General features: G+C 30.1%; 1 protein-coding gene and 1 long non-coding RNA gene across 2 annotated transcripts in view; one reads left to right on the forward strand and one right to left on the reverse strand.

Annotated features, from left to right (window-relative positions):
- The window catches only part of LOC107449939 (lysosomal-trafficking regulator mauve), a gene marked incomplete at its 5' end in the record, with an annotated part of 117,999 nt that extends 109,657 nt beyond the window's left edge, over positions 1–8,342 (forward strand). Inside the window, 4 exons of the mRNA XM_071177156.1 lie at positions 256–353; positions 4,038–4,191; positions 6,046–6,117; positions 8,090–8,342. Coding sequence (XP_071033257.1) covers positions 256–353; positions 4,038–4,191; positions 6,046–6,117; positions 8,090–8,210 — 445 coding nt within the window. The remainder of the gene's footprint in view (positions 1–255; positions 354–4,037; positions 4,192–6,045; positions 6,118–8,089) is intronic.
- Positions 8,343–9,002: 660 nt separating this feature from the next.
- Positions 9,003–12,207, reverse strand: LOC107449941 (uncharacterized). Its single transcript, XR_006226071.2, has 2 exons — positions 12,158–12,207; positions 9,003–9,096 (listed from the first exon to the last, which is right to left on the reverse strand). It is a non-coding gene; the product is annotated as an uncharacterized lncRNA (long non-coding RNA).
- Between the last annotated feature and the right edge of the window lie 236 nt (positions 12,208–12,443).

A 12,443-nucleotide genomic window follows, 5' to 3' on the forward strand; every position in this document is an offset into this window, starting at 1 on the left:
TAATACAGTTTTTTTCAAATATTAATTCAATTAATTAATTCTAGTTTTATATGAAAGAAAAATGTTTAATTATTTAATAACTGAAGTTAGTAACTAAAATAAAATTTTTCTTTGCCTACTTAAGTAGGAATTGAATTTAAATTTATATATATATATATATTATTACTCAAATTCCTTCATAAGTTTTGCTCACCTTGTAACCAATTGATAGTTCTGAATTGTTTCTGCTTATCCATACTTAATTCTTTGTACTAGGCTTTGCTATGTTCGTACTCTGACAAAACACGAAGAATCAATCGATCTGGTGTGCGTCAGTGATACCCTTGGAGATGTTGCTTCCATAAGCAATGAAGGTAAGTTCACTCATTTTGTATGTTTCATACTATATCAAGTTTAAAAATGTGCTTCCCAAATCTTTTTCTCGTAATAATGCTCTTAATGGTTGTAACCCCATGGCAGAATCGTGACGACACGGCGACATTGTTGCTGAACATTACAGAGTTCTTGCAGAAAGACTTTTTATTAGGAAGGCAAAAAAGTTTGAATTTTTTTATCTGCAGAATTTTCTTTCTGCTGAGCTTTTTTTTTTCTGCAGAATTATTTCTCTCCCGTATTTCAGAGGTGGAAGAAACGCTCATGATTTCTTTTTCTCTTTATTTTTTTACTTTGTTTTGAGAATAAAAAAAGTTCCACAATGACTGATTGATGTTATAAAATGTAATTTCTAAATAGATAAAATTTTAAAAAATTAACTGCACAAAACATTTTTTAGAACAGGAGAATATTGCTAATAATATCAGAATATTTAAAATAAATTCTTACATTTATAATTAAAAATTTATATACTGTTCTATTCTGTACATGAAGGGTTTTTTTTTAAAATTTTTTATTTTGTAAACAAGAATCGCTTCTGTTGCTTGATACAAGTTATATATACAGTGTAAAGTCGCGTATCCGGAATCGGTGGGACTTCCAGAAGTCCGTATAATAGATTTTTCCGTATAATTGACCCCCAAGGTAAACAAAGCTTAAAATGATCTAATAAACAATCTGAATATAAGAAGCAAAACATAAATAAACATTATTTTTAAGGGGAATAATGTTTTAGTATTAGAATATCTAATCAATCAAGCATAAAATATGTATTAGAAAAAAAATATTATTGCTAAAAATATAGAAAATGAAAAAATTTGACAGTTACGAAAATATTAATCCGCCATTTTGAACTAGAACGATTCAAGCAGGAAGGGGTAATTCACTTCATTCTGGAACAAAGCTTAAAATGATCTAAATCTAAGAAGCAAAAATAAATAAACATTATTTTTAAGGGGAATAATGTTCTAGTATTAGATTATCCAATCAATCAAATATGAAATATTAGGAAAAAAAATTATTGCTTGAAATATAGATAACGAAAAAAAATTGACAGTTATGAAAATAATAATCCGCCATTTTCAACTAGAATGATTCAAGCAAGAAATGGGAAATTCCGGTCATTCATTAAGGTGGGTAGGTGGAGGAGAAAAATTCATTTCCTCCTTATTTGTGAAAGAAAATAAGTGTAGAGAGGAGATCATTCAAGTTGAGGGTGGGGAAGTGACAAATTATTGTTTTCTCTCCAATTATTGGCTATCTATCAAGCATAAAGGCGGGGCACGCTGATGGGGTTCTCTTTATTTTTTCTTGTATGACTGCTAAAGAAAGAATGTTACCCCCTTTTTCCCCCGCCTCCTAAATATTACATGGTGAGGGGAAGAATGAATGTTTCTCAAGGACATGTATCCTTTTAGACCTATTCAAATGTTCCAATTTGACTCCCCCTCCACGTTAATGCGTGCAGCCTTTACCCTTTTCTTTCAATAAAAAGGTTCCAGAAAATGGCTCTTTTACTAGCCAACTGCATAGGAAAAGAGAGGGGAGGGGACGCAGTTGCGGTCTTTTGAAAACAAATCTCCCTCTTTTCCTGCATTACAGAGTAGGAGCGTCGCTAACGGTCATTCAATGGTCTTGGTAGATCTTCTCTTCTTCCCCTTTGTGATTTATGGGTTCAATGCATAAATCAGGGGTTCAGTGCAAGCTAGAAGAGAAAACGCGTCAAAAGACCTTTTTTTTTAAAGAAAGGGGAAGATGAAGAGATGTTTGTTTATTTTTAATGTTAAAAAGTGTCCGGGAAATCGATCCTTCCGGAAAAGGGACGTCCGGATATGAGACGTTACACTGTATATATATATGTTACTATTTTCTTCAGGGTGGCCACTGGGTGAGAAAATCAGAAAGAATAGAGAAACCTGGAAAAAAATTCAGAAAAAATAATTTTTGTAAAATAATTTATGTGAGGCACCCTTGAATTTGCTATTTTTTCAACCCTAACCGTATATATGTTTTTTAATGTATTTTATGTTTGAGAATTAGGAAGTAGGCTTAACTTTGAAATTTATAATTAAATTTATGCCACCTGTTACAAAAATAAAATAAAAAATTTATAAGATAAGTTTAGAAAAGAATTTAAGAATTTTTTTCCCCTCAATGTTTGTTGCCACCATGTTATTCCTTTGCAAGAAAAGTTTCCTTTTCTTCTCTTTCTTTTTTTTATACCTTTGAGAAATGAAACATGACATTCCATATTGATGTATATTAGTGTTATAAAACTTTTATATATGCAATATTACTTTTAAAAACTTAACCTTTCTATGCTTATAAACTGCCTTTCATGCTTTTTCAAAATATTTCTTTATTGACTCTAACAGACTATCAAATTCTTTAAGTGTTTTAGTTTTTGGTATCCTGTATTATTATTAGGTAATATGAATTATTATTAGGTACTGCAAAATTATCGATGCTGTCATAAAATTTCTGTTTTTTACTTTGAGTATAAGCCCTGATAAATTTTATTTAATTACAGAATCGGTTATACTTGTTTTTTTTTTCAAGTTAGTTCATGACATTTACGAAAATCTATAATGAATTATCAGCTAAAATGTCGAAGGGTTAAAATTATATCCCTCAAACTGTTAGTACCAGCTTTCTCTGAACTTCAAGTTGTAGACTTTTCTACATCAGAAAACGAATTTCCTAATGTTATTCAATAGAAAAGTATTGCATAGCAAAGAAATTTCAGTACAATTTTTCCCAGTGGAGGGTTGGAAAGTATAATAAAAAATACAATGGAATGTTCAAATTTATGTGAGAAAAAAAACAAGACGTTCTCTCGGATTAACGATGCATTGTATAATGTAAAAATTTAAGGTTTTATTTATTTATTTGGGCGATATTTTCACATTTTGTAGGAAGATAACATACTAATTATTTTCTTTTTCACATTTTGTAATTCGTCATCACATTAAAAAAATCGTGAAATCTGTAGCAGTAACTACCAATAAAAGAGATTGACAACAAAATCATGCAAATTGGACTAAAGGGTTACTAAATGTGTGTTTTCATTTCGAGATTCAATTGATAAATAATATCGTATTAAAAATAATAAATAATATCGTATTAAAAATATCAGATTTTAAAAACTATATGGAATTCAACAGGAATAATGGCATGAAAAAATCGAATGAAATTTCTACAGAAAAGAAAACCAAATTTTTTACTTCATTATTCTTTATTTTTCATTATTCTCAAATGAGAATAAAAAAGTTATTGGCATTTTTTTCCACTCCGATGCACGAGAAAGGCCTCTTGTGAATATAATTCTGAAGAAAAGATAAAAATTTTCAAAAATTTTTGCAGAAAAGGAAACCTAATTTTTTTACTTCCCAAGGAAAAAAATCTTTCAGTAAGAACTCAGAAGCGTTATGCGTCAATGTCGCGGTGTCACCACGATTCTGCCACAGCGTATATAGCAAACATTTTTAAAAAATAAAATTCTCTTTTTAAAACCCTTGTATATTATCGGATTAACACTAGAACTATACGAGACTTGATAAAGTACATTTTTATGACTTAGTTTAGATTGATAAAGAAGCTATTAGAATATTATTAATTTTTTTCCCTCAACAATGTAAATATTTTTTTTTTGTACTGATATCTAGATGATCAGGGTCATTTGAAAGTATGTACAATAAATGGGGAGAGCATAGGTTGTGTAAATATCCCTGATGTTGTCACTGCAATGTGTTATTCCACAGCACCAGAAGGGATTTCTGTCAATGTCATTGCTACTGGAATGCGATGTGGAAATATATGGTATCTATACACACTTTATTGATTTTAAAGATGATCTTTGATTGTTTTAATTTATTTATTGACTTTTTTATTTCTATCTTCATTTAATTTTGTTACCAAAAACACCTTGTAGGGTTTTTTTTTTCTTTTTTGTATGTTGAATTTGGTGTAGCATAGCTGAATCGATTTCTTGTACCATTTAAATTTTTCATATCATATCATATTCAATTTTATTATATATCTTGTAAAAAAAGTAGTTTGCCCTACAATAAAGCATGCAGATCTACAATTGATTTTCTTAATACAGGATAATCAAATGAACCAACAAAATTATCAGAGTAATAAACCATTCTTAGAAATCGCTGTTATCATATACTCAGAAACAAAAATGCCTGTTCAAAATGTTAAGAATAATTAAAAAAGGGGAAAAGAAAAAATAATGAAAATCCAAAAAAAGGGGGATAATAAAAATTGGGGGGGGGGATGGAAGAAAAAGATATTATCTTCTCATCAGCTCACACATTTATTTCCACAAAAAGGAGTGCTTTCTAATATTGTATTAATATAGCCAAAACAAAATATATCAATACAATAGTGTGGGGAGCACTAAAAAAAATTTATAATAATTTTTGAAATAAGATAGAATAGAACACATTAAGTAAAAACAGAAAATAAAATGTTAAAAAAGAATAAGAATAAAACGAAATCTATAAAGCGAGTAGCGAATTCAAATGAACTCACATGAGCGGGAAAAAATTATTTTAAATATTTTCATAACAAGATTACCAGATTACAAAATATGAAAACTGAAGCGCAAATTCAGGTAAAAGCATAAATAGAGGGCTTTCGTTTTAAAGTGCGTTCGAACTGCAGTACTGAAATGTGTTTGATTTGTTACTTACCGAGGATGGGCCCAAAAATGAATGTGCGCAAGGTAATATTATACTGCATAATTTAAAGAAGTTAACAATTAATAATTTTAGAAAATTAACTTTAATTTAAGAAAAAAAATCATTGTTTTTCTTAATTTTCTTCGTTTTTTTTTTCTTTTTGTCCTTTTAGTATTTATTTTACAATGTATATATATATAAAATGGTAATAATTAGAATATATAATGGAAATAATATAAAATGTACAACAATAGTAATATATCTTATGCAAAATCTTATAATTACTACTCATTAAACTAGGATAATGTTCCACATTTATGGGATTCTTGTCTGTCATATTGACAAATTAAACTTTTATATTTCTTGTATTTTATTATAATTCTCTACCTTTTGCACTAGTTTTTTTATAACAGAATTCGTAATGTTCTTACTCAAAATGCTTATAAATGTTTACGAAATGTGAAAGATGCCCTTGTAAGGAGATTGCTGTAATAAAATTTGTAAACTTAGGCACATTTGATACTTGGATACAACAATATTAAAACAGGCAGATTATTGAATTAACAGGCAGATTATTGAATTAACAGGCAGATTATTGAACTGACAGAAAACTGGTTCTGAAGAAACTCTTTCCGAACTCTCGTGTCGTTGATGGAAAGAAAAATTTCTTTATTTTGTGAATCATCTTTGATGTTCAATTTTAATTTTATTGTTTGTATACAGCATGCGGAGCGTTTTTAAAAATAGCTTAAAGGTACTTATTTTTGAATTACTTTTTTTAAAAGCCCTTAGATATGCTTTTTTATTCGTGATTTGTAAAAAGTGCTTAATTTTCTATCTCTTAAAGAGATTTTTTCTTCGCCGTATCGTTTGTTGTTCTAAATTACAAAAAATTCACTATTTTCACAATTTTCTCTGCAATATTTATCAGAAACAATGAATCTGGAATGAAAGCAATGAATTATACATATTTTCTTCTTTTTAGTCTTTGGAGCTCTTGGGACTTGAAACCTGTAAGAGAAATCATTTGTGACAAGTTTCATTTTCCTATAAAATGGCAAGTATTTTTAAATTTAAGATTGCTTTAGTTTGAAGTAAGTGACATTTAGAAAACTATCGATTACTTAAATAAATAAACCCAAGAAATTGAAACGGTAAAATATTCATCGTCATCATCATAATTGGCCAGGCAGCCCGTGAGCCAGTGCTTTCCTTTGAAAATTTCTCCACATCGACTTCCGATTTTTCTTTGATCTCCAATTATTTTCTGATCACTGCACATACGGCCTTCTGGGCACTCCAGAACCCTATCTTACGGAATGCATCTATACAGCTTCATAGCTTACTCGTGCATCGAATATCACTAATTTACCAACTTGGCAAAAACAATTCATAACTAACAATACACTTAAAACCAAATTATTATTAGTAATGAATTTTCTTTCTCATAATGATAATATTCTAAAATTTTTAATATAAAATAAAAAAATAATAATTATTATTATATATTTTGGAATGCTTACCTATATGTAAATACTGTACATATCTTTTCTATTAAATTTTTTATTTATTATTATAACATTTTAATTACTTTCTTTTATTATTTAATACCTGAAAATCAAAATTTTAATGGAGAACTGAAAAAAAATTTTAAAAACAAAATTTTTTTTTTTTCATTAACCTTTTTTTTATTTTTTTATATTAATTTACTTTTCAAAATTCATTTATTGTCACTTTCTATATGTCATATATATATAAAAAAAATCTTGTTTAAACTATAATTAATATTTCTGTATATTTGTAAACAAATTAATATTTCTGTATATTTGTATGCAAATTAATATTTCTGTATATTTGTAAACAAAATTTTAACCTTTCTTTTGAAACTTTAAATAATTGATTGAGGTTGGCTGGAAGTAGTGGCCAGACATGGATTATACGGGTAAGGGTTTTACTAACCTAGGTACATATCCGCGTCTGGAGGGAAAGAAAGTACTTGCCAGAAAATCAGACTCCACTGTGGGTCAGCCCATCGCAACCGTAGCCTTCCCTGCTTTCTTGTTCTAATGGGTCCACGGTGAAATATTACCTATCTGAACACTTCATTTGCTTCAAAAATATATAAATAGGAAATAACAGTCAACATGTTTCAAGCGCTCAAAAATAGGCGCTCCTTTTCAAGATTTATATTTCCTATTCATATATTTTTAAGGCAAATGCAGTTTTTAATTTGGTAGTGTCAATTATTTACTTTAAATTATCTGAGAAAATAAATTTTTTTTCCCTATTGTGACTGATGATTTTGCTGTATGACAAGTTTTCCTTTTTTTTTTTTTTTAAATANTTTTTTTTTTTTTTTTTAAGTTACTCTATTATAATCAACATCCAAAACAGACCCCGTAACAGTCATAAAGGTGGGAAAAGAAAAGAATAAAATGTATGAAAATAACTATCAACGTACGTCATGAAAAATAAATAAAAAAGCACGTAACAAAAAAGAAAAAAACGTTTAAATTTACAGACATATTTTTTTTAAAAAAATTTCCTACATGTCTGCATTCACAGTCCAACAAACTGCTAGAAGTTTTGAAAAAAATTGTATTCGAGCTAGAGTGGATGAATAAAAAGTATTTTATAAACGATTGAAAATTTAAACGAGATATAGGGAGAGTGTGAACTAATAGCAGGAATTGAAGAAAAAACGTGCTATCAGACAACTATAAAAGTATACATTTGGTGACGTGGACTGCACGTGCTACCACCTAATGTTCTTTATTGAATTTATCTGACACAGAAAATATAAAATAATTAAATATTTAAATGTCAGCAATACAATATTTTTTTGTTCAAACAGAGCTATAAATTAGAAATTATCACTGATGTTATCTTTTAAGTATGTGAAAAAGTAAATCTCTTATAGTAAAATTTAAAACACTGACTAAGCTCTTAATGCTAATTACAAAAATGGTGCAAAATGTATTATAGTTTTTTACTGTTCAAAAAGTTACTCATTGTTTCTTTCTTTACAGCCTAGTTTTTTCATCAGACAATCAACACCTATTTGCCTCTAATGAGAACGGTACAGTTGCAGTTTGGGAAAAACCCTCCAAAGGACTCTCGAATGTTCCTCGACTACTCATTTTTACTTGAAAATTTGCTTTCATTGCTAGTGTAGAACAATTATCGTTTTTATGCCAACTCATTTAATTTTAACCCATACATATATTTGAAATGTTTTAAAAAGATTCAAGGTTCATTAATAAATACATTTTATTCTTTCAAGTATTGCAAATATTTCTTTTTTTTTAAAAAAAAAAAATAAAACTTAGTGAATAGTACCTGTAAACAAATCAAAATATTTTGAATTCTAAATGGTGTGCGAATCTTCTCAGCCAAAAAACAAAGTTAAAACTCTAAACTTGGACCCTAAATTCAGATATACAGCAGACATTGATAACCTTCGAAAGAAAGATCCTCAGAGCCATATTTGGCGCAATTCAAGAAAGGGGATGCTGGCGAACCTGGTGTAACATCGAGCTCTACCGACTCTATAAGCAGCCCCAAATTACACAAATAATCCGCAGTTATTGGCTAGATGGCGAAAATAGCGCCAAGAGAATTGTCACCTTTAAGAACCTCAAGGGGTCACGTTCCAGAGATAGACTCCCTACTAGATGGCTCAGCAATATCGAAAATGATCTGAAAATCCTAAAGATTAGAAATTGGAAGGGAGTTGCCATGGATATGAGGTGCTGGCAATTGTCAGTTGTTGAGACAGCCAAGGCCTGCAAGGGGCTGTTGCGCTGACAAAAAAGAAGAAGAGAAATGGTGTGTAATTTACTATAGAGACTGATATCATATTGATTTGTTCAATTTTTAGTTATAAAATTTTTTGTCATAACCAATCATCCAAAAGCTTGTTAACAAATTTAAATCCAAGTATACATTTCATCATAATACAATTTATTTTGATTAATTTTACATAACATTTGGCTTCAATAATTTATACATAAACAACATCAACATCCCTTCTCACCTGAAAGAAAATAAAAATTTATGTTTCAGAAATTCCAATTTTTAAATTTTCTTAATGAAAAAAAATATCTTAAAATACTGCTTAAGAGCGTAGTATGTACAAAGAATATATATGTCTGACACACATGGTGTAAAAAGAGTTAGCGAATGGTGAAATATCTCAAAAAATATGCCTCAGTACAAAAAAAATTAAATTAATCACATTCAATATTTTTTAAATGCTATCTGATGATACCAAACTTGATGTTTTACCCCCAAACATTTGAGGGAGGGGTGGAGCAACTATCTCCAACAAAAAAAATTGGGGGTTCATATTAATTAAAGAATTCGAAGTTGCCCCGCCAAACCCTCAAAGGTTGGGGTGAAAGTTCTAGTTTGGTATCATTCAGTAGTTTTTAATTAATTTTTTGAAATATTAGACTTTTCAAACTTTTTGTATGCCCTGTGTATTGTCACATTATATAATCTTTGGTGTGAATCTGTCTTCAAATACATTGGAGAGGAGAGTTTTAAAAATTAAAGCAGTCATCCCTTATTTAAATACAGTTTGTCTAAAGTAAGAACTCCCCTAGCCCCATAGTCTGGACAGGTGGTGGGAACTATAGTAACGAGTTATAACTATTTCAAGTAGGGGTGTGGGATCATTGTTTAGGACAGGCGAAACTCTTTTTCTTCGGTCTACTGCTTTAGCCCTAGAATGAAGAGAACCGGGTGCGTAGCATTTTTATAGAGGACTGAAAGGCGCTTATTTTCGTTTTTTAAAAGCTCTTAATGGTGCTTTTTTTCATTTGATGTTTTTAAACAGTGCTTAATTTTCCCTTTTCGAAAATGAAATTTTTTTTTACTTTATCATGTCGATTTTCGCCACATATTATGCAAAAGGGTGCTTATAACATTGTTCTATTCAGCGTTATTTACAAATCATTCAACTACAATCTATTTCGGCGTACCATTGGTCCATAGCGTATAAAAACGCCAATCATTTTACATGTTTGATGAAATAATTGTGAGTCCGTATGTGCATATGAGCTGGGTTCGGTGAGATTAATGCACTCTCATGTGCAACTCTGCTGCATTTTGCAAGACATTCTCAATTTCAGGCTGCACTTTCCACCCTCTGATATCGAACCAAAATACCTCTTGATGATTTTATAATGGTTAATATAATCAAGAAAAGAGTTCTTTGTCTGAAACTAGTTATTTTATCATGATCATATTAAGTCTTTTAAAATTATTTTGTTAATGCATATAGTGCTTTAGAATATTATTTGAGTGCTTAGAAAGTACTTAAAAGGTTGTTAACAGATTTGGCTACGCACCCTGGAGAAGCTACCCTCCCTGAAATGTACTATTCTTGTTTCCATAGCAGCAGAAGACTTCAGACTTTGAGGCACCAGGGAGTTCTTACCGTAGACAAACTATAGAAGTTCCACGCCACCAAAACTCACCATTTCCTACTTTGTTTATTACAATAGATACAGATTCTATGTTCGATTTCATTTCGTTAAGCTTGATTTTAGGATAACCGACTATAAATTGAATTTAATACCAATTTGAGACAGACAAGGCATCATCCACTTTGCACAGAGTAAGTGTTGCGGGTTTTCTAAGTGTCGTTTAATGATATTCAGTATAATTGAAAGATTTTTTGTGTAAGATCGATGGACTATCATTTAGTGCGTCAATCAAATAGTTATTAACTATATTATTGAACATTTTGGAATAAAATTAGCTTTTGATTTTGTTCTACAAATTTCCTGAATGTTTATTAAAGTCAAATGAGTTATCCACTTTTATGCGTTAACAAAACACTAAAAAAAAAGCGCAACCCGTTTCTACAGAGCCCCACGCATGTTTTATTTATTTTTTCTATGTAACCATCGTTGAACCTAATTTTGGGTTTACGACTATTAATGTTCAACTCCGTAGACTTGCAATTTTGAAACTAATCTAGAAGACAAGGAAACTCCTGGATCAGTACACTCAGAGGTATTGTTTTGTTATGGGAACATGGAGAACTTTGTGACTCGATTGATTTAACGTGCATCGGTCACCATTTACTACACAAGGAGTCTACGGCCGGCAGGGATCAAACCCACGACCTCTTAGAATGGGCCCAGACGCCCTAACAACCTGGCTATACCGGCCTATGCGCATGTATTTTGGAAAATAATCTCATTTTAAAAGCAGTATTTGATTTTTGTTCAATATCCATAACTCGAGTGTCGAGATAGCCTGGTTAGTTGGGCACTGGGCCTGAGAAATTTTTCAAGTACAAGTTAAATTTTTATTTCTCGCGAACTATCCGGACAGTTTCGTACAAATTTTGTCTCTTAAGTTACTTAGTAAAAATTTGCATACCTTACAATTCAAAAGTATTCTAACTATCATTAAATAAAAAATAATCCATAAAAATTATCTTCCAGGTTGAAATATCTTTGGATAAACGAATTGTATAACTGAGTGCCAATATTTTTCGTTTCGAATAAAAAATTCGAAAGATTTGCAAAAAGTAAAATTAATTTTAAAGACCTAAGTCCACTAGCCAAAGGACCTAAGTTAACTTTTAATGAAACTCTCCAGACCGTACTTTTCACACCTCGGCTATCACTCTTTTTTATGGTTAAAAATCCAAATAAGTCGTAAAAAGGTATTATTAAATAAGTTATTTGAAGACCAAAAGGGAAGAACCTTATACGTCCATTTTCCACAAAAATGACGGTTGGATTCCCATCTGTTGCATTTTTAAAATTATTAAGTTTTGACAAGTAAATAACATGAAAAATCGGTTCTCCCCGAGAGTTGTGTCACAGTGAAGATGGGCTGTTCTGTGGAAAACCTTTTGAGCGCAAAGTTGCTTTTTTTCTCCGAAACTGCTTTTAGGGACGTTCTTTGGTCTTCAACTCTTCATTTGTGTTAGATTCCGTAACTTAATTAGTTGTCAGCATTAAAAATGAGTATTCATATTCTGGACCATTAATATTGGTGCATAAAAATTATTCAAGTTGGATTGTTAAAACCCTTGTTTGGAGAGATTTAATTTAAAGAAGAAAAAAACTTACTTTTAAAAAGTATTTCATAAGAAACATACTTTTGGAAATCTTTTCAGTCACTAAAAATAAAGAAAAAATGCATACATTAAATCTATAATACTCTAAATGAAGAACTTACAAATGGATCCTAAAATTTTGAAAACAAACGGAACTTCTAAATAAAAATTTGTGACGTTGAATTCGAATACCAAAGCTATTTCGTACTGCAATTGAAGAAGAGGAAGAATATTTTTGCTTCTGCATTGGAGAAATTTTGCTTAAAGTTTGTCTTACGTTAAACATAGCGACACTGCTA

This window comes from Parasteatoda tepidariorum, chromosome 1, assembly GCF_043381705.1.
Source record: "Parasteatoda tepidariorum isolate YZ-2023 chromosome 1, CAS_Ptep_4.0, whole genome shotgun sequence".
Classification (NCBI taxonomy): Eukaryota; Metazoa; Arthropoda; class Arachnida; order Araneae; family Theridiidae; genus Parasteatoda; species Parasteatoda tepidariorum.